At 41.8% G+C, this 21,001-nt stretch overlaps 1 protein-coding gene across 2 annotated transcripts in view; it reads right to left on the bottom strand.

Annotated features, from left to right (window-relative positions):
- KCNK10 (potassium two pore domain channel subfamily K member 10) overlaps positions 1 to 21,001 on the bottom strand; it is a 148,389-nt gene that overhangs the window by 46,119 nt on the left and 81,269 nt on the right. For both annotated transcript variants that reach the window (XM_032179905.2, XM_032179903.2), the window contains exon 3: positions 13,255 to 13,372. In XM_032179905.2, the coding sequence (XP_032035796.1) occupies positions 13,255 to 13,372 (118 nt within the window). The remainder of the gene's footprint in view (positions 1 to 13,254; positions 13,373 to 21,001) is intronic.

The raw sequence follows: 21,001 nt of genomic DNA, 5'->3' as shown, positions 1-21,001 counted from the left end.
AGAACTTTCATTTTCTTTTCTGACAAAAAGTGATACCACCTTTTTCTGAAACACCAAGCATCATGGGCATGTCTAGTTTACCGAGATCTGAATGTGTGGGAAGGAATCACCATTGCACTTTTTAGATTTGACAAGAGCTTCTTTTTCACAGTCTTACCCATGGGCTCCACCTGGACAGACTGTGGCTGTCTTCAAAGGTGATGGGTACTCCATATTAAAGAGGAAATGTGGTCTAGTACAAACTTAGAAAGGACTCATGAATTGTACAGCCCTACTCTGGGAAGTCTGAAAACAGGAAAGAATAGGGAAGGGAAGGCTTTGTGCTGTCTCTCCCCACTGCCAGTGAAGTTTAGCCCCATCTGGTTCTTTTTTTCTCTTTACTGGGAACTCCACATCATCTCTGAGTCCTACCTCTCCTCCAAACCACCTCTTGCATTAAGGGTAATAAGGTGCTAAAAGTTTATTTGATGGATGTTTGAATACAAGAGAATCTTTTTATAGTCAGGTCTACTAACATGTATTTCAAATAGTGCTTTGAAAATACCCACATCTTGCCGGGCGCGGTGGCTCACGCTTGTAATCCCAGCACTTTGGGAGGCCGAGGCGGGCGGATCACGAGGTCAGGAGATCGAGACCACGGTGAAACCCCGTCTCTACTAACAATACAAAAAACTAGCCGGGCGTGGTGGCGGGCACCTGTAGTCCCAGCTACTCGGAGAGGCTGAGGCAGGAGAATGGTGCGAACCCGGGAGGCGGAGCTTGCAGTGAGCCGAGATCGCGCCACTGCACTCCAGCCTGGGCGACAGAGCGAGACTCCGTCTCAAAAAAAAAAAAAAAAAGAAAATACCCACATCTGCATTCTTAAAAGTACTGCAATTACATAAGTAACTTATGTACAATGAGTACTGGGCTTACCCTATATGGATGAGGCTAAAGAAAGTATTGCTGGAAGAAAAAGGCCTACAGCATTAGCACACTTTATATGGAGATGAAAGTCTAAATTAATTAATATTCACTTTTGTGCCAATTGATATTACAATCGTATGTTAAAAAGTATCTAGACAGTACTCTAACCATTCTCCCAAATCTGGGTAACTCATGTGGGGCCTGTTTCTGAATCCATTCAATGAGTGAGTTATTGGGTCCATGGTTATTGACAGGTTGGGAATGCAACATGATAAAAAAACGTTGATAGTTAGTCTATCATTCAACCACCCACAGGCCTGCAGAACTCATGGCTGTCTTCTGCCTTCAGGAATGAGTCACCTGGACACTTTCCTTTGCAATCTTCTGTTCTAAATCATTCAAACCTCTTATAATAATCTAAATTACAGTTTCCATTTCTAAAATGAGTGTTCAGGCTAGGCTTCCTCATCTTGTATTCTTTTACTCACCAGGATTTTGATTTAAATATGCAAAAAAGCTCTCAGAACTTTTTTTTCAGGTACTTTCAGGAACTTGGACAAAATCATTTTTCCAAACATTCCCCTCTAGAATGGTCGAGCTGACATTAAGCTAGCCCTATTAAAAAGGAAATAAATGAGCCTCTACAGTTTCACTTTATGCAGGTTTATGGTGACTCTTGGAAACATCCAAGTAACTTGTGAAAATACTGAAGACCCCAGCTTGACCGTCTCACAATAGTCTAACTTTGGGGAATATAGGTTGTCCAAGTGTCTCAGAAAAAAATTTATTGCAGAACTAGGCAAACAAATGGAGGCTTGGAACTGGATGACTAGGCATCTCATTAAACCTGACAAGTGCTACACCCCCTTTCTCCAGCTTTCAGAGATGATCACCCCCACCCACCTCCTGGGTAAGGCACTGTGGCTTACCATGGAGCATCAAGGAGAAGTGAGGAGATGAAAGATCCGGATCCAATTCCACCTCACACTACCTGGTTCTTCTTAGACCCACTTAACCTCTACAAATCCTAGTGTCAGAGGTACTCAAGGAAAATACAGGGGGGAAAAATATCAATGGACTGTAAAGTACTGTACCAATGCAAAGTATTATTATTTTTATTATTATCACAGTTGGTTCTTTATTTGTTCAGTGTTTTGTTGACTAGAACACAAAAATAATATTAAAGCTAAGTTCTTAGGTAAGAACATGAGTGATGCAATACTCAAACAAGCCTTTAAATATATTCACAGCCATCTTTCTTTGGTGACACACTGCCCAGTGGACAGAAAGTCATCATTCTTGAGTGATGCTGTATCTCATGCATTGGTGCGTGTGTGAGTGTATTTGTGCTCCATGCCTTTGGTGAACTATAAGGAGAGACTGTTTGACCCTCCACACTGTCACTCTGGGAAAATTCCAGCACTTACACTTTGGAGCTTTGCTCTGAGGCAATGGGAAGATCACATTTCTGGATGTGGGGATCTGGTTACACCCCGCCTGTCTGACTGCTCATCCTTCTAGAATGCTTGGGTAGAACTTTGAAGTAAGGTGTGACAGTTGTCTACAGGCTCTAGAACTAGAGACTACCCAGATTTCTGTTCTGATTCTTCTATTTACCAACTCTCAGGTCATAGGCACATTCTTAATCTCTCTCCCTCACTTTCTTCATCTAAAAGACAAGGCTATTAAAGTGCCTACCTATAGCTATTAAAGATTAAACGAGTTACATGCAAAGCAACAGTTACATGTGAAGATTAAATACCTGTGAAATATGATGCAAACTAAGCACCCAGTTTGCCTTGGGCTTTACTATGGGAAGGAATTGTTTCTGAGCAATATGTCTCCAGGAAAAACTCAGTCCCAGGAGAAAACAGGCGGTTGATTCCTATTTTCCCTCCAGAAACTTCACTGTTCTCCCATAGCACCCACAGCACCAGGTGGTGACTTTCAACAGAAGACAACCAGCTCCACAAGGGCAAACAGCCAAGGGGAGGCTGTAATGAATGCACAGCACCAGGATGAGCTCAGATCTGTTCACCTCTGGCTAGAAAAGAGTTCCATGTTTTTCAGGAAGAGAAAGCTGGCATTTAAAGAGGACTTGTGCCTGAGGAGTGCACACAAAGGCTTCCATTTGCTGTTTACATGCCAAAGTCAAATCTTGGCCCAACTGTGTGTTGTGCAGCCCTACTTGTTTAGTTGAGAGTGTGCTTTCTTATTATGGTCACCAGTCTGTCTGTGCAGGCAGGGCTGCTTTATGGACGTGCGCCCTGTGCAGTCACATGGGGCCCACACTTAGATGGGTCCTGTGCTTGGTTTAATGCTCTAAGCTTACCATTTTGATGTTTTAGCAAGGGACCCCACTTCAATTTGTAGTGGGTGCCACTAATTATGTAGCTGGTCCTGGTGAATCTAGCTGGACTCCATTGCTGACTAACTATGAAATATTGGGCAAGTTATTTAACTTCTCTGGGCCTCAGTCTTCTCACAGATAAAATGAGGCTAATAACAGTATCCACCTCGTGTGGTTATGCAGGATTAAATGAGATAACGCATGTGGAGCACAATGCATGTTAACTAGTAAGAATTCAGTAAATGTTAGCCACGGCGATTGCTCTTTCCAAAGCCACGGGTTAAACATCCCATCTAAATCAAGTGGGGCTCACACTCATAATCTCAGCACTTTGGGAGGCCAGGGTGGGAAGATCACTTGAGGCCAGGAATTTGAGACCAGCCTGAACAATATTGTGAGCCCTTGTCTCTACAAAAAAAAAAAAATTTTTAATTAGCCTAGCATGGTGGTGCACAACTATAGTCCCAGCTACTTGGTTGGCTGAGGTGCGAGGACCGTTTGAGCTAGGAGTTTGAGGTTACAGTAAACTATGATCATACCACTGCACTCCAGCCCAGGCAACAAAGCAATACCCCTTCTCTGAAAAATAAAAATAAAAATAAAAAATAAACATCCAATCCAAGTGCTGGGTAAGTACCAACAGGTGCCTTGATAGCTTGATAGGGACAACCCTTAAATGAGACTGCCAGGCTAGTGATGCAGTGACTGGCTACCACCTGGGTCCTGACCAGAGGCTGTCTCTCTGATGTGGGTAGAGTCAGGTGGCTCAATCTGAAAATGCCTCACAGACTAAAATCTAATTGCATTTCACAGGTATTGGTAAGAACCTGATCACTCGCTGTCCTTCTACAAATGACAGCTTGTGAAAAAGCATCTGCACATAGAAGTGAGCATCATTCATCCAGCATAGAAAAGCTAGTTACGGGGGACCCACCAGCTGAGCCAATAATCAAAGGCAGGTGGGACTTTCTCACATTGAATTAGTTACTGAGAAAGGGACTAGGGTGCAGTGCATCCCTGTCATTGACTGAGCAGAGTCTGCTCTTCCTTCTGCCGTGGCTACTGGTCTGGAGAAGTGCCTGAAGGTATTCTGTTGCTATACACTTGTAAATCTTTCCATATATCTCAGCACAAGAAAAACCTTCTTCAAAAAGAAGTGCTTTGATATCCTCAGATAAAAGGGACCTCTGATACTAAGGAGTAGCGCTGCTTTTCAGAAAAGATTCTATTATTCCCAAAGTGTGTCTATAGACATTCTACCTAATAAACACATTTTTTACGTCTGAAAAGTACATAACCTTAAGCTGCTCATGAGAGTCTTTCTGGAAAGAAATTTGGCAAGCCTTTCATTTCCTTTGACAGAGCAAATCCTTGGTAATCTTTCCAAGGAAACAACCAGAGATGAAGACCACACTTCACAACGTAACACCATGGTGTTACACTATTACTAAAATAGAAACAGCTTAAGCTCCCAGGAATATGTTATTATAGTGTGAATAGTGGATCCAATAGAAACGATCAAAGAATATGCTTTTCAAAGAACTTTAGTAATATGCAAAAATGTCTGCAATATTATGTTGCAAATTTTATGATCGCAAGGAAACAGGCCAATATTTGTGTATTTCACAATTAATGAAAACACAGCTCCTGAGCTCTCATGGTTCCTCTTTCCGGACTCCTAACTAGTGGAAAATTGCTCGGGAAGAACTGGAAGAATTGCTGGGCTCTGAGTTTTCTTATAAACCTTCCGACCACATGCAACAAATGAATTTACCACTAAGTAATTGGAAAAACAATTATTTCTGCACCTCATTATTCTTACTTACATTGTATTAAGGGTTTCTTTGGAATTCTCTAACTGTATGACTCTATAAAGATCCTCCACTCCGGAGTTAAAATTTAGCCAGCTAAATGGTGTTCAACTTACAATGCATTATTTTTCAATTAAAAGAAAGAAAGAGTGAGACAGAAAATTGTGTTTTCTAAATTAAATAGAACAAGGACCCTATCTCTAGTATTAACACTGTACCATGATACTGAAGTGGACTTTGCATTTTACTTTTGGTTTCGTTGCACATTTGTTTTGCAGTAGTTTCCTGTTCAGCATCCACCTTCCTTCTAATTTTTGGGAAAGACCCCCTTCCTGTGCATAATTGGTATGACACAGTGTCCTGCCTCCCACCACAGAGGAAACAGCCTCCTAGGCAGCCAGGATGTGTGCACATGAACAAATAGGATGGCTCTGCCTAAGACTTTAAATCAAGAGTCAGTGGCTCAAAGATGATGGCAGATGGCAGCTGCAGCAGCCAGCAGGCTCAGTCACTAGCTGTGGAGGTCAGAGGATATTCACTGGCCCTGCATGAGCTCTGACCCAAAGTGTGTACTGGGATGTTCTCAGTTGCAGGTAATAGAAAGCTCAATGCACTCTCGCTTAAACAACGAAAGAAAATATATTGACCTCAGTAAATAGAAGGAGGTTTAACATTCATTTCTTAACACTTCCTGGGTAGCTCCATCCAGAGCTCAAATGATGTAAGTGAGATCCCATTCACCACTCCTCTTTTTCACTCTGCTTCTTTAGTGTTTGATGAATTCTAGGCAGAACAACCCAAGGGGAAAAAAAATGACTGGCAGTGCCTTAGGCCTGTCCCTTTCCAGATTTACCTTTAGTAAAAAAGAGAGGTCATTTCCTCCAAAGCTCCAGCAAAAGCCCCTAATCCAGATCATATGTCCATCTTTGAACTAATAATTGTGGCCAAGCACTGGATTTCTTAGTCTAGACAAGGTGATTGTTCACCTGAGGCTTGGGCACAAAGTGTGGGGAAGGGAACCACTGAGGATATGACAATGAGGACATGGGTGAGCAAGTGAATGGAAGCCGGGCAACAGAATCCAAGGGCTAAGAGCCATTTGCTCAAACTCAAAGATTCCAGTGTAAGCACACACACAAAAAAGGGCAAAAACTGTTGCATATCAAACGTTCTTCATTAGGCAGATGGAGCCACCATTCCTCAGTCACATAATATTATGTGGATCAATAAATATAGTTGTTCAATAAACCAAGTTCCTGGATTCCTAACAAGCTAACACAATAAATACCATTAATGTGCCTTCCAATGTAGCTATAGTGTTTTTCAATGCAGCAGACAGATCATTCATGATCTCTCACGTCATGAAACAAGAAAATTAGGAGTTTCCTTCAATATACACTAATGTCTCATGAATCCAATACTGGGTACCAGACAGCATTTTCCAAAACGTACTTCTTGAAGTGGCCCAGACTTTCTCAATTTTAATTGGTGTACAATAGATTCTCCTACAATGCACGACACTTTTTCCCAGGTTAACAATCTGCTGAACACAATGGAACCTGACATTGGTCTTCTTGGATCCACTACAGCAATGCCCTCTGGTGTTGTTCAGGTTTCTAACACTTTTTGCCCTTATAACAAATGGTGTCAGGCCACCCAGCTTCCTTTGTTGGATGCTGTGAGTCTGTGGATTAAGCTGACCTAACCTGGCCTAGAGTGCCAGAAAAGGCTTCTAAGCCCCAGACCCACTGGTGTCATGGGCATCTTGAATACTTTTAATAGCTAACATCAATATATTTGCAGATTTGCAAGTGTAAACCTAGCATGTCACATAATCAGATTAAGAGCCTTTCTAAATAAGAATGGCAATTTTCCTTCATCCAAAATGTTCTTGTTGCATATAACTTTCTGGATTTCACCTAGAAACAACCTAGGTCCTGAAGGCTAGATCTTAAAACAAAAGCAAAAACCTGTGCCTCTAAACCAATCGTTAGCCTCTGAAATTTGTGCCTGTAGGAAGTAGATTGTCAAAACTGTGCCTCAGAGGAAAGAACCTCTCAAAAGGCATAGCTGGGCCTCAGAGAGCAATAAGGCTGGGAGTTCCTCCTAGAGAGTATAAGCAAGTTTTAATGAAGGAATTTCCCCCACCAGGAGGGCGGGGGAGCCTCTCAATGCCTGTCCATCATTGCTGTGAACCAGTGACTGCTGGGTGTCTCTCCTGCTTCTGAATGAAGATTTTTATTGCAGCACTACTTCACAATTGTATGTGGGCAGAAAACCCTCAAACTCATTTTCAGCAGAGCTGGAAGAAGGATATAATCCAGAGATTCCAGAATATGTATAAGAACTACCAAAAGAAGTGGAGATTGGACAGAAGCCATATGAACAAAAAATAAAGAGAAGTAGCTCGGAAAATGATGACAGGGCCCTAAAGTGGTAAATTTCAGGAAGTATCAGAAAATATCCAAGTATAAAGGTGAGGGTCTCACTCTGAACTTCAAAAGAGATGTCCCTGTTTTTATCAAGCATGAAATATAGGATAAAGAGGGAGAGCAGCAGAAGCCACCCTGAACTTGATCTCATTCAGAAAACAGGCAGGTAGGACAGAAATAATACAGATGGACCCTATTTGCAGGAAACACTCTGTCACAGAAATGAAGAGAGTTAGGATGTGCTATCTGGAAGGTGTTACCCTGACTCACCCTGCTCTCCTCTCCCCAACTCCATGAAATCATTTGGCAGAAAGATGGTCCAGGAATATTCAGTTTGCTTGGGGCCAGGTATTTTAAAAAGTTGACCCAGCATAAATATAAAACTTCCATAAGAAAAAAATGTGAAAAGAGTAGCAGAATTTACCAATGGATGGAAAGAGGCTCACTAGAAAAATGTTTCCAAAATCAGACAAAAGTTGTGACCAAGTATGAAATAATCGTCTCTAAGAATCTTCACAGAGAAGCCAAAAAGTAGAAATTCAAGAAATCAGTGGAAAAATGGAACAACAAGTGAAGATGAAATGTGAGCTATGAAATTCAGGAAAGTAACAGGAAAAGGAAAAAATTCCCTACTGATCACAAAAACAAAAAATAAAATTGGAAGGAGCTCATGGCAGCATAGGTATTGTGGAAAACATACAAACAAAAGGAATAGGGAGAATAAAATTAACAAAATGAAAACTAAATTTTAAGAGTTAAAAAGTAGAAGAGAAATGAGAGACATAGAAGATGAGTAAAGAAGTTACAATATATGTATAGCTGTAATCTCCCAAAGAACAAAACCAAAACCACACAGCAAAGAAAATGTTTAAAGATGTCAATCAAGAAAACTTTAATGCAATAAAAGAGTCAAAACCTAGTAATGTTATCAGATGAAAGATAGAGAAATAATATTTTAAGTCACTGAACAAAAAGATAAAGTCACCTATAAAAGCAGGGGAAAAAAAGGCTGGCATCAGGTTTTCCCCACAGCTGCATAAAAACTGGGAAACAGAAGAGCAACAACTGTGAGACCAGTTAAAAAGAAAATGTGAAGCCGGGCGTGGTGGCTCACACATGTAATCCTAGCACTCTGGGAGGCCAAGGCAGGAGGATCCTTTGAGGCCAGGAGTCTGAGACCAGTCTGGGCAACACAGCAAGACCTGGCTTCTACCAAATGTTTTAAAAATTAGCTAGCCCTGGTGGTATGCACCCATAGTCCCAGCTACTCAGGAGGCTGAAGCCGAAAGATCACTTGGGCCCAGGAGTTGGAGACTGCAGTGAGCTATGTTCGTACCACTGCACTCCAGCCTGGACAACAGAGCAAGACCCAGTCTCAAAAAAGAAGAAAAAGAAAATGTGAGTCAACAAAATGGATTTCATTTTGTTTCAACTATCCTTCAAATGTTAAGCTACAACTGTGAACAATGCAAGATCTCTCGGAATATTGCTCCCCTGAGCCATTCTTAAGGCAACTACTTGAAGATCACTTTCAGCCAAGTAAGTGATCATGAGATAAACCACAGCAAAAGGACTAGAGATGAACATTAATGATATCTAACTATAGAGCTATGACTAAAACAAATGCAAGTATCAGGGTAACAAATTAAAATGTAAATTACATACCCTGAGGTTATACAGGCATACCTCAGAGACATGGTGAGTTAGGCTTCAGACCACCACAATAAAATGAGTCACACAATTTCTTTTTTGTTTCCTAGTGCATATAACAGTTACGTTTACACTCTACTACAGTCTATTAAGTGTAAAATAGCATTAGGTCTAAAAAGCAATATATATGCCTTAACTTGAAAATACTTTATTGCCAAAAATTCTAACAATAATCTGAGCTTTCAACAAGTCATAATGTTTTTGCTGGCGGAGGGTCTTCCTTTGATGTTGATGACTACTGACTGCTCAGGGTGGTGATTGTTGAAGGCTGGGGTGGCTATGAAAATTTCTTGAAATAAGACAACAAAGAAGTTGGCCACATCCATTTACTCTTCCTTTCACCATTTCTCTGTAACATGCAATGCTGTTTGATAGCATTTTACCTACAGTAGAACTTTTTTCAAAGTGGAATCAATCTTCTCAAACCCTGCCACTGCTTTATCAACTAAGTTGATATAATATTCTAAATTCTCTGTTGTCCTTTCAACAATGTTCACAGCATCTTTACCAGGCAGAAGCAGATTCCATCTCAAGAAATCACTTTCTTTGCTCATCCATAAGAAGAAGCTCCTAATTCATTCAAGTTTTATCATGAGATGCAGCATTTCAGTCACATCTTCAAGCTCCACTTTTAATTCCAACACATCAGCAGTGGCCTCCTCTAGTGAAGTCTTGAACCTCTCAAAGTCATCCATGAACCTTGGAATCAACTTATTCCAAACTCTTGTTAATGTTGATATTTTGACCTCTTCCAATTCATCACAAATGTTCTCAATGGCATCTACTATGATGACTCCTTTCCAGAAGATGTTCAATTTACTTTGCTCAGAGCCATCAGAGGAATCATTATGTATGGCAGCTATAGCTTTATGAAATGTATTTCTTAAATAATAAGAGTTCAAAGTCAAAATTACTCCATCCATGGGCTGAAGAATGGATGTGGTGTTAGCAAGCACGAAAACAACATTTATTTCCCTGCACTTTTCCATCAGAGCTCTTGGGTGACTAGGTGCATTGTCAGTGAACAGTACTATTTTGAAAGGAATCTTTTTTCTGAGCAGTAGATCTCAACAGTGAGGTTAAACTCTTCAGTAAACCATGCTGTAAACAGATGTGCTGTCATCCAGGCTTTGAAGTTCCGTTTATAGAAGGCAAGCAGAATAGATTTAGCATAATTCTTAAGGGCCTTAGGATTTTCTGGATGGTAAATGAGCACTGGATTCAACATAAAGTCACCAGTTGCATAGCTGCTAACAAGAGAGTCAGCCTATCATTTGAAGCTTTGAAGCTAGGCATTGACTTCTGTAACTATGAAAGTCCTACATGGCATCTTGTAATATAAGGCTGTTTTGTCTATAATGAAAATCTGTTGTTTAGTGTAGCCACTTTCTTAGCTAGACCTTCTGGATAACTTGCTGTAGCTTCTCCATTAGCACTTGCCACTTTAACCTGCACTTTTATGTTATCAAAAGGCCTTCTTCCCTTAAATGTCATAAACCAACCTCTGCTAGCTTCAAACTTTTCTTCTGAAACCTCCTTACCTCTCTTAGCCTTCACAGAACTGAAAAGAGCCCACTTGCTCTGAATTAGATTTTGGCTTCAGGGAATGTTGTGGCTGGTTTGATCTTCTATCCAGACCACTACAATTTTCTCCATATCAGCAATAAGGCTGGTTCACTTTGTTATCATTCATGTGCTCACTCATTGGAGTATCACTTTTAATTTATTTCAGGAAAATTTTCTGGCCAGGAACAGTGGCTCATGCCTGTAATTCCAGCACTTTGGGAGGCCAAGGTGGGTGGATCACTTGAGCCCAGGAGTTCAAGACCAGCCTGGGCAACATAGTGAAACCCCATCTCTAGAACAAAATGTTTAAAAAATTAGCCAGGAATGGTGATGCACACTAGTAGTCTGAGCTACTTAGGGAGCTGAGGTGGGAGGATCCCTTGAGCCCAGGAATAAGGCTGCAGTGAACCATGATCGCACCACTGCACTCCTGCGTGGGTGACACAGAGAGATCCTGACTCAAAAAAAGAACACAAAATTTCCTTTGCACTCACAACATTGCTAACTGTTTGGCAGAAGAGACTTCGCTGTTGGCCTATTTTAGAGTTCAATATGCCTTCCTCACCAAGCTTAATTATTTCTAGATTTACATTTAAAATGAGAGACATGCGACTGACTCTTCCTTTCACTTGAACATGAGAGGCCACTGCAGGGTTATTAATTGGCCAAATTTCAGTACCATTGTGCCTCAGGGATCTGGGATGCCTGAATGGCTGGCTGGTGGAACAGTCAGAACACACAGCATTTATTGATTAAGTTCACCATCTTCAAAGGGCATGGTTTGTGGCACCCCAAAACAATGACAATTGTCACATCAAAGACCACTGACCACAGATCTCCTTAACAGATATAATCAAAAATGAAAAAGGTTGAAACTATTGTGAAAATTACCACAATGTGACAGAGACACAGAGTGGAGCACATGACGTTGGAAAAATGGCACAAATAGACTTGTTCAGTGTGGGATTGCCATACACCTTAAATTTGTTTTAAAAAAAAAAGCTCAACATCTTCAAAGCACAATAAAGTAAAGCACAGTAAAGTGAGCTACAACTTATATAGAATGATACCATGAATAAGAGTGGATAGTGGAAGAGGGAGAAGAAGTTGAGATGCTAAGTTCACTGACTGCCTTATATGTAATAGCTGAGTGCCAGGAATTATCTTTTAAAGCTGGCAAATCATGTAAGAGAAACATAAGCAAATTTAATCATTTAAAAGATGATGTCCACCAAAACTTTCTGTTGGAAAAAGAGAGAAAAGAGATATCATCACCCGTTATAGGGATCGAATACATGCTGGTTAACGAATAGAACACTAAGATTATTACATGCCATTATACTTATAAAGTTAACCCCTAGGCCAGGTGCGGTGGCTCACGCCTGTAATCCCAACACTTTGGGAGGCTGAGGCGGGCAGATCACCTGAGGTCAGGAGTTCGAGACTAGCCTGGCCAATGTGGTGAAACCCCATCTCTACTAAAAATACAAAAATTAGCCAGGCATGGTGGTGGGCGCCTGTAATCCCAGCGACTAGGGAGGGTGAGGCAAGAGAATCGCTTGAACCCAGGAGGCGGAGGTTGCAGTGAGCCGAGATCGCACCACTGCACTCCAGCCTGGGTGATAAGAGTGAAACTCCATCTCAAAAAATAAAATAAAATAAAATAAAATAAAATATATAAATAAATAAATAAAGTTAACCCCAAGACAAAAATACGAAACTCACCAAGTGTCAGAAAAAAAAGACACACACACACAAAATAAGACAAAGACTGATACAGGAAAGAGGTCATCACAGTTCACTCTATGATCAGCTACAGAAAGCATTTATCTAGTCAAAATCATGCAGATGTTTCACTTCTATCTAATTAAATATTGGGAAGACAGGAGGATAGGAAAAGAGCCCTTCTGTGATGGGGCAGGCAGGAAGAAGGAACTAACTCCTCATCTTCCACAATGGAAAGTCAAAAAAAATCCCCAAAACTGAAAATTCCAGAAGTAGTACAAGCATGATGTTTAAAGACATGGGGATGAACATTAAAATCAACAATCAAAACAGATGAAAGCGACAGTCTCTGGGAAGGTAAGAAAAGGTGAGAGGGTCAGAATGTTACTGTTTTTTATAACAAACTTTGTAGAACAGTTTGGTTCTTTACTATATAACTTTAATAAGAAGTACAATTTTTAAAATGGAAGTTGAGCTCAAATGAGTAATCCGAGTTCAACCGACCAACTCATATTTTCCATTCTAACCTTTTCATTAGGTTTGCTAGCCTTTCATTCTGGAAAAAGAGATACTTCATTCTGCTTTGGCTTTTGTTGAAAGCCACCACAATGACTGCATTAATTTAAATGACAGTGTTTCATAAGCCTCCTCTGAACCTCAAACTATAGTGTATGCTATGAGGACAAAACACTGACTAAGCGCCCTTACTCAAGATGACCTGCAGAGGAAGAGATATTAGCAAACAAATGGGTACCTATGGTGGTAATGACAGTTCCAGCAAAGAAAAAGGCACTGCCGAGGTCCCAGTGGCTGCTGTTGTTGGAAGAGTTTCCTATTGGACTGACTCCCGCATTGTCAGCATCAAGGGCATGCTGCAAAAAAAGGGAAAAAGCGTAAGACTCAGTTTAAAAGTTTTTTTTTTTTTTTTTAAAAAAAGGTTCCAATACATTATTCCCCTGCTCAAGAACCTGCAGTGATCTCGAGAGAACTGGTTAAGTGGATGAGGGTACCATCCCAAAGCAAAATACTATGCACCCAGTTGTGAAAATTAGAAAATTAGTGTTAAGTAGGGGGGAAACGCTAGGATATAGAATATGGTGACATTTATAGAAAGCTTGCAGGCATGGGGTGGCCCAGATTATGCAAACTGCATACAAGTTGCTGTGCATATACACACACACAAAAAAAAAATGTCTAGAAGAATGTTCACCCAAAGTGGGCATTTCCACAAGGCAGGATTTTGGTTGCCTTTTCACTCTTTTCTGTCTTGTAAGAATGTTTTACGTTGAGCTTGTTTCCACAGGGCAGGAGTTAAGAGCCATCCTGGCTGTGGCCATTATTAACTTCAGAACTTTGGTCAAGTTGTTTGAACCTCTCTAAGCCTAGTTTCCTCATCTGCAAACTAGAGATAATACCTTCCCCACAGGGTTGTTGTGAGGACTAAATGAGATGGTCCAAGTAACACCCTTAGCCCAATGTCTGGCTACCAGTTTTAGGGTTTACCAAACAGTAGCCAATTTCATGATTGTCATTCCACTCTCCCCCACCCCCACACCACACACACATCGCCCTTTTTAGAAATAAGCTACAATGACTCCCTGATGATAACTGAATTGGAATTCCACACACCTTAAAATTTCCAACAAACTGACCACAATGATGACCCATTTTCATCTCACACTGCTATAAATTCCCCACTCTGGGCAGGATACTCCATGACATGTTCCCTGTACTTACATACCTGTGCCCTCCCACAAACAGTGCCCATCCTTCTAGGTCTAATTCAAGCCCTGCTTCTTCCAGGAGACTTAGTCTGTGCATCACTGCTTCACAGTTGCCCCCTTCCCCGAGTTCATACTTCAGCAACAATTAAAGATACTGCTAAAAATCCCTCCCTAGCCTCATCACAAGCAGGAGAAGGTTAAAAAACTCCGTAGCAGTTCTTCCTGAGCTGGCCCCTGCCATCTTCTTTCAAGCCAGGGAAAAAGGTAGGACGTGCTGTCATGGCAGCCGAAACATCTGCTGTTCACACGGGTGAACTGGGATAAAAAAGCGACAGGTGGAAGCCTTGGAGAGGAGGTGACAGACACAGGAGCTACTTCTAGAACAACAAACAGACACTGTTCCTTGGGCAAACCTGGAATAACCCTATGTAGGGAGAGCAAGACACAAATATTGAAACGTAATTACATTTATCCTAAGTAATGCCCATCAAGCTTTGTTAAAACAGGCATATAGTGGTTGTCACAAATCAGATTACAACTGGAAAAGTCAATCATCATTACATTTTGCCTTCTTTCATCTGAGTTATTTCAAACACTCCGAACCAGGGATCAACAACTTTTTCCATAAAGGGTCAGATAGTAAATATTTTAGCCCTGGTGGGCCACGTATGGTCTCTGTTGTATATTTTTCTTTTTTAAAATAATCTTTTAAATATGCAAAAACCATTTTCAGCTCAGGGGTTGTACAAAAATAGGCTGCGAGCTAGATTTGGCAGACTCATAGACAATTGACAGGATGATACAGGGGGAAAAAGCACCTTCTGTCAAGTCGTGAGTCTATTCTTTTCTGCCTCTAAGAGAACATGGAATATTATGCAAGGCCACAGCTGGCCACTGTTTCTAGCAAACCCTGGCACCCTAGAATTTAAAATCTGGCTGCATGGGATGTGTACAGACTGTCTTTGCATAAATCAGCCTAATTGACAATGGCCACACAATCATCGGAGGTATGTTCTGCTCTGCTCTAGAGGGGAGACAGATGGTGAGTCCTTTCCACTGGTAGCATCTTCATTTTCACTGTGCCGTATGAGTACCAACAGACCAAGCCACAAAGCCTTCACCAGTGTTTATATCTTCATTATCTATTCAGCTCTGATGAGCCCACTTGGAAATAATACCGCAGGGAGGGCTCTAGGCTTCAGTCACTTAGGTTGCCTCAAATCATACCATCAGGACCTAATATTTACAACTCCTATCAAGCTGTGAAGAGAAGTTAGGCTCACTCAAGTCTCACAGTGCTGAGAACTGCACATAAATGTCATAAGCAAACCCAGCACTGCAAGCAAAAATACAGATTTGCACGAAAGACAACGGGGACGATGATTTGTTTCATCAAAAAATCTGAAGAATCATTTTCAAGTTTCATTTTTCTTGAATTATGCAATTTATAAATATTTAATGTTTACCTTTGTAACCCTCAAGGAAAGTGTTTATCAGTTGAAAGGAAAAGGGAACTAACAGTTGTTAAGTGTCTGCCTTTCGCCAGGTGCATTAGAAGCGTCATTCTGTTTTATCCTTTCTACAACTTGTGTGTGATTCCATTCTATCCTTTCCATAACTTGCAAGAAAGTGGTATTATCCCCCACCTTAGAGATGGGGAAACAGGCTCAGGAAACTTAATTAACTTGTCCTAGGTCACCCAGCCAGGAAATGAAGAGGCCAGGATTCAACCCTGTCTGGCCCAAAGCAGATGGTTTTGCCTTTCCTCTACCTTTGGTACCTAGAATGCATGCCGCCTCCCCTACTCCCATCTTCACCTCCAGACCGTTGAGGCAGGAGGACAGCCATTGTCCCAGAATTTAGGCAGAAGAGACCTTACAAGGGATCATTTCTAATTAGACTACTTCCTTGAACATGCAAATGGAGACACCAAACTTCATTTGGCTGTTGAAGCTGATTAGAGATGAGTCGCTCTATGTTAAAATAAAATTAAAGAATAAATTAATTAAAGTGGGAAAAGGTTGATTTTTATACCCTAAGAGGGAGGGATCAGAGAAAAGGGAAAAGCCCTCAAAAAGGAGGACAAGAAGAAATAAAGCGACAAAAAGGGGTGTCAACTGACAGGTGGGAAATTCAGGCTCCGTAGCAGCAATGCCCAGGTCTTTGAAGAGCAACTCCATCTAGTATCCAATTTCAGCTGGGTTCTATCTGTGATGTCAATTCCTCTCTCCCTGCCAAATCTTCAGTAAAATGGGCAATGCACCTAAATGCCTTGGGGAAGCAGTTTTGTGGAAATTATACATAAGGCTTGTTATGGGCAAAGTAGGGCCACTGATGATCTGAACTAACTCCTCGAGAGCAAGACTCAATGAAAAAGAGAAAAATAAGCTCTCCCACGAGTCACCAAATTTCTGACAAGGCTTCAGAAAGCCCCAATGCTGAGCATGAGGTTTGATTTTCTATCTGGATCGTATGGCTCCGAAAAACTCTGGCAAACAACCAGAATTCAAATGAATCAGCAAACTCAGGTTATAACTGACTGTTACCATTTGAATTGGCAACATCATTTTTAACTCAATAATAATAATTCTAATTGAGTTTATAGTTCTAATTTTTATTAATTTTTGAAGTATGTTCTAATGATCTTGTTTGAGCTCCAGTAAAACATTTTCAAATTAAATGCATTTGCTTTTAAGATTTTTCTCGGCCGGGTACGGTGGCTTATGCCTGTAATCCCAGCACTTTGGGAGGCCGAGGCAGGTGGATCACAAGGTCAGGAGTTCGAGGCCATCCTGCTTAACATGGTGAAACCCCGTCTCTACTAAAAATACAAAAATATTAGCCGGGCGCGGTGGCGGGCGCTGTAGTCCCAGCTACTCTGAAGGCTGAGGCAGGAGAATGGCGTGAACCTGGGAGGCGGAGCTTGCAACGAGCCGACATCGCGCTACTGCACTCCTGCCTGGGCGACAGAGCGAGACTCCGTCTCAAAAAAAAAAAAGATTTTTCTCTGCATTCAGCCTGCAGAAGTGAATGGAGGGCAGCCCATTAGGAACATATGAGCACACAGATGATGAAATGGCACAACTGAGCTAGGAACAGTTTAGCTCAAAAGATGTTACAGGGTAGAGGTTCAACCAATGTTATTCAATAATTTCAGACTCAGTGAGCATCATCTGTTCACTTACAAGTTCAACCATTATCAAGTTCAGAGAGATCTTATGAGGATCAAAAAATTCACCCAGATAGATAATTCAATAGAGGTAGACAGATAATTAGATATGAGGGGATACTGTAGCTAAGAGGGCATTACTTTACATTTTAATTCCATTCCTCCTTGAATTTCCTTTATAGCCTCTAAGCTGGCATTTCCAGCAACCACTCAGCTACCCAGTAAATGGCCTGGGAGTGAATGTTTTAAGTCAACAATAAATAAATGAACAAACTAAACTAATAAATTTAGATATATTATCTTCCCAGAGGTGTGAGAGGAAAACATTTTACTTCTTTCTAAAATTAGACAAACACAAAAGCAACTCAACAACAACAAAATAATAATGATTTGCTTCTTTTAAAAAGAGGTGGCGAGCTGACTTGAAAGAGGGCAAGATCTAAAAGATTCTGTGCCCCTCTTTCTCCCTTGTCCTCCCTCCTCCACACCATGCATTAGGACTACCTGACAGGCAGAAGAGAGAAACTGCAACCTCTCACAAAGTGAGGCGGGTCTGTAGTTGATGCGCTTAGAAAGAGAGGAGGAGGAGGTAACTGGACCCCTCACAGGACACCCTACCACGTTTTCCCCACCAGTTTCCTCCCATCAGGCAAGGCCAGCTACATGAATCACTGCTCCAGACAGCGTGTGATACCATCATGAGCGTTAGTGCTGCAATGGGATGAATGATGACCCGCAGGGGACCACTAACTGTCTGTGGCTTTTCTCCTATGATCTGTGCACTCGGTGAGATCATCTGTTTCTGTCTCCTTATGTGCCACCAAAAAGAAAGACAAACAAAGGTGCAGCAGTAATCTCTCGGCTTGTCTCAGATTGGCTGAAGAATACAACAGATTCGTGCCCTATGCATGGACGCTAATAGCTGGGTGACCAGTTGACCTATTGTCCAAAGCAGGGAATTGGCAAATAAAAAAGTAGCTCTGTTAATAGCTAAGCTGGGATCACGGGACAGGTGCAACCCAGGATGTATGGCCATTTTACTAACAGACCGTTTGTCTCTGGAGAAAGGACTTCATCTGAGGGTACGATGGTGGCTGCGTCCACAACGTCCCTACTCCCTGAACGGCACAGTCAGCAAAGGGATTATGAATTGGAGATTTAGCCAGGGATTGAGGCAGGGTGAGGGCATGAGTGTGGAAAGTGGTTTCTAAAGTGTATTAAAAGTGAGCCTATTTTTAGTAGAGACGGGGTTTCACCGTGTTAGCCAGGATGGTGGTGGGTGCCTGTAGTCCCAGCTACTCGGAGAGGCTGAGGCAGGAGAATGGCGTGAACCCGGGAGGCGGAGCTTGCGGTGAGCCCAGATCGCGCCACTGCACTCCAGCCTGGGGGACAGAGCGAGACTCCGTCTCAGGAAAAAAAAAAAAAGTAAGCCTATTTCAGCCATTAGCAGTTGGGAGGAAAGCCACAACCCCTGTGAGAAAGGCAATTGGCAGACCACATTCATTACTACTCAAAAATGTCCCTAAGGATTCAAAACCCCAGCAGCAGGGCAGCAACATCTCTCCACCTCCTCACACATTTGTGGCGGAAGAGCCTCGGGTTTGAAGTGGAAAGGCAATATTTAATTTGCTTGCCACAATTACTTTTTCTTTCACCTGCTTCAGAAGTATTTCACATATAAATATTCCACAGCCACAGAAGTGAATCTTCCAAGGGCAAGGTGAGTTCACGATATTTCAAACAACCATGGGAGGGTCTCAGAGAGGATTTCTGGGGCCACTCCCAGCGAGGCACTTTTGTGGCTGATTCAGAGATGTCTTGGATTCAGTACAGAAAGGGAGATGGTGGAAGCACCTCATACATTACTCTTGCAACAGGGAAAGTTCTTGGATAAAGCGGTAACCCTTCAGCCTTGCAAGTTGTTCAGCTTCTCTGAACCTCGGTTTCCTCATCTATAAAATGAGGGACTAATACCTTCCATGCAAGGCTGTTGTCAGAGTTGTTTAAAAATGAACATAAGACTTCAGGCACTGTGCCTTGTCATTTCTTATTCAGGAGTATTAGTAATAGGAACCCTTTCGGAGCACTTCCTAGAGTACAGATTAACTCAGCCCTGGTGAGGACCTAGTACAGTGGGCAACATTGCTGCCCCCAAGGGACTCATGACACTGAGAGCGGTAAAGTGTTGTGTGTACAGTACACATCTGGTGTGCTGCAAAGCTAGCAAACAATGCTCTTAGAATTGTCAACATGAAGTTCACCATCCTGAACTCTGCAAAGGTGCTTCTCTCTACCTCGAGTTCTTTTCTTTCTCTATCTCAGACACACAGCTTCCCCACTCTGGGAAGGGCAGGCTGGCTCATGCCCAGCCTGGGACACCCAACTATCTGCAATAAGACGAAGGGAAGAGAATGCAGGCTGACGCACGTGTGCCTTTACCTCCCACCCAGACAGACAGCCAATATGGCAAAGTGGCCTTCCTAACTGCCACACCACCTCAGAGTCCCTCATAAAAAGCAGACCAGACCATAAAAAGGTAAAGAAAGAGGCACCTTCAGTGCTGTGGTGGATATTACAATGCCGTGTATTTTCCTACTGCCCTAAGTACCCAGTTATGTGCAAATATTAGCCTTTCCTCAGGTCCTCAGGGAGCTAGGCAGCAAGTTTTCATCAGAACTTTACAGCCTGGTTATAAATCTAAAGTGAAGGCCACTGGCAGAAAGGACAGGGCAAGTGGAGAATCTGTTTGGAGAAGAGGAGAGAGAAACCCAGGATGGGCCAGCATGCTTGCTCATGGCGGTATGGTCTTAGACACGCTAGCTTTCCTTGCTACCACAAGTTAATCCCTTACAACGGGGATTTCTGAGACTCAATTCATTAGCACCTTGGGTATTCACTAATGACTAATCTATCTAAATATTATCTTATGAGACCAGGCCATATTTGGGGGCACTCTTGTATCTTCCAAATTGTGCCTTATGATAGAGAATGCATTTCCTCTGTCTCTCTTTGACTATATGGAAGGATGAAATAAGATAAATTTTAGACGACGAGGAAAGTATCAAGTCCACTAAGGAATTAGGGATAGATGTGTATACTTTGATATGATCAATAAACTTTCAGAACAACAAGCTGTCACTCTTTCATCTCAGTTTGGACTTACGCTCTACAGGCTGAATAACAAATTTGCCAGCCGATGTTGAAAAATTGCCCTGGTCCTGAGAAGAGTGTTTGATATATGCCTTGCTCTCTCTGCACTTGAGATCATTCCCATTAAAAATGGGTCTATCCAATTTCTATTTTAAAAAAACTGTACTGGACTACAAAAGCAGCTACAGGAATTCTGATTCATTACACTGTGCACTACATGGAAGGTTACTGTTCCTTCCATTGTCATTGCATTGAACAGAGCCTGAAATTTAATATTTAGATGATTAATAACATCATGAAAAAGAGAGGCTTCTGCTATCTTGTTTTTATTGCAGCTATTTACTTAGGGCTCTTTGTTGCTTTTGAGTGATCAATATTAATCACAAGTTAAGATTTCATTTCCAGCTGGGCATGGTAGCTCACGCCAGTAATCCCCATACTTTGGGAGGCTGAGACAG

This window comes from Hylobates moloch, unplaced genomic scaffold, assembly GCF_009828535.3.
Source record: "Hylobates moloch isolate HMO894 unplaced genomic scaffold, HMol_V3 SCAFFOLD_16, whole genome shotgun sequence".
Classification (NCBI taxonomy): Eukaryota; Metazoa; Chordata; class Mammalia; order Primates; family Hylobatidae; genus Hylobates; species Hylobates moloch.
Note: the sequence above shows the minus strand (reverse complement) of the source record. Positions and strands in the feature narration are given on the sequence as shown.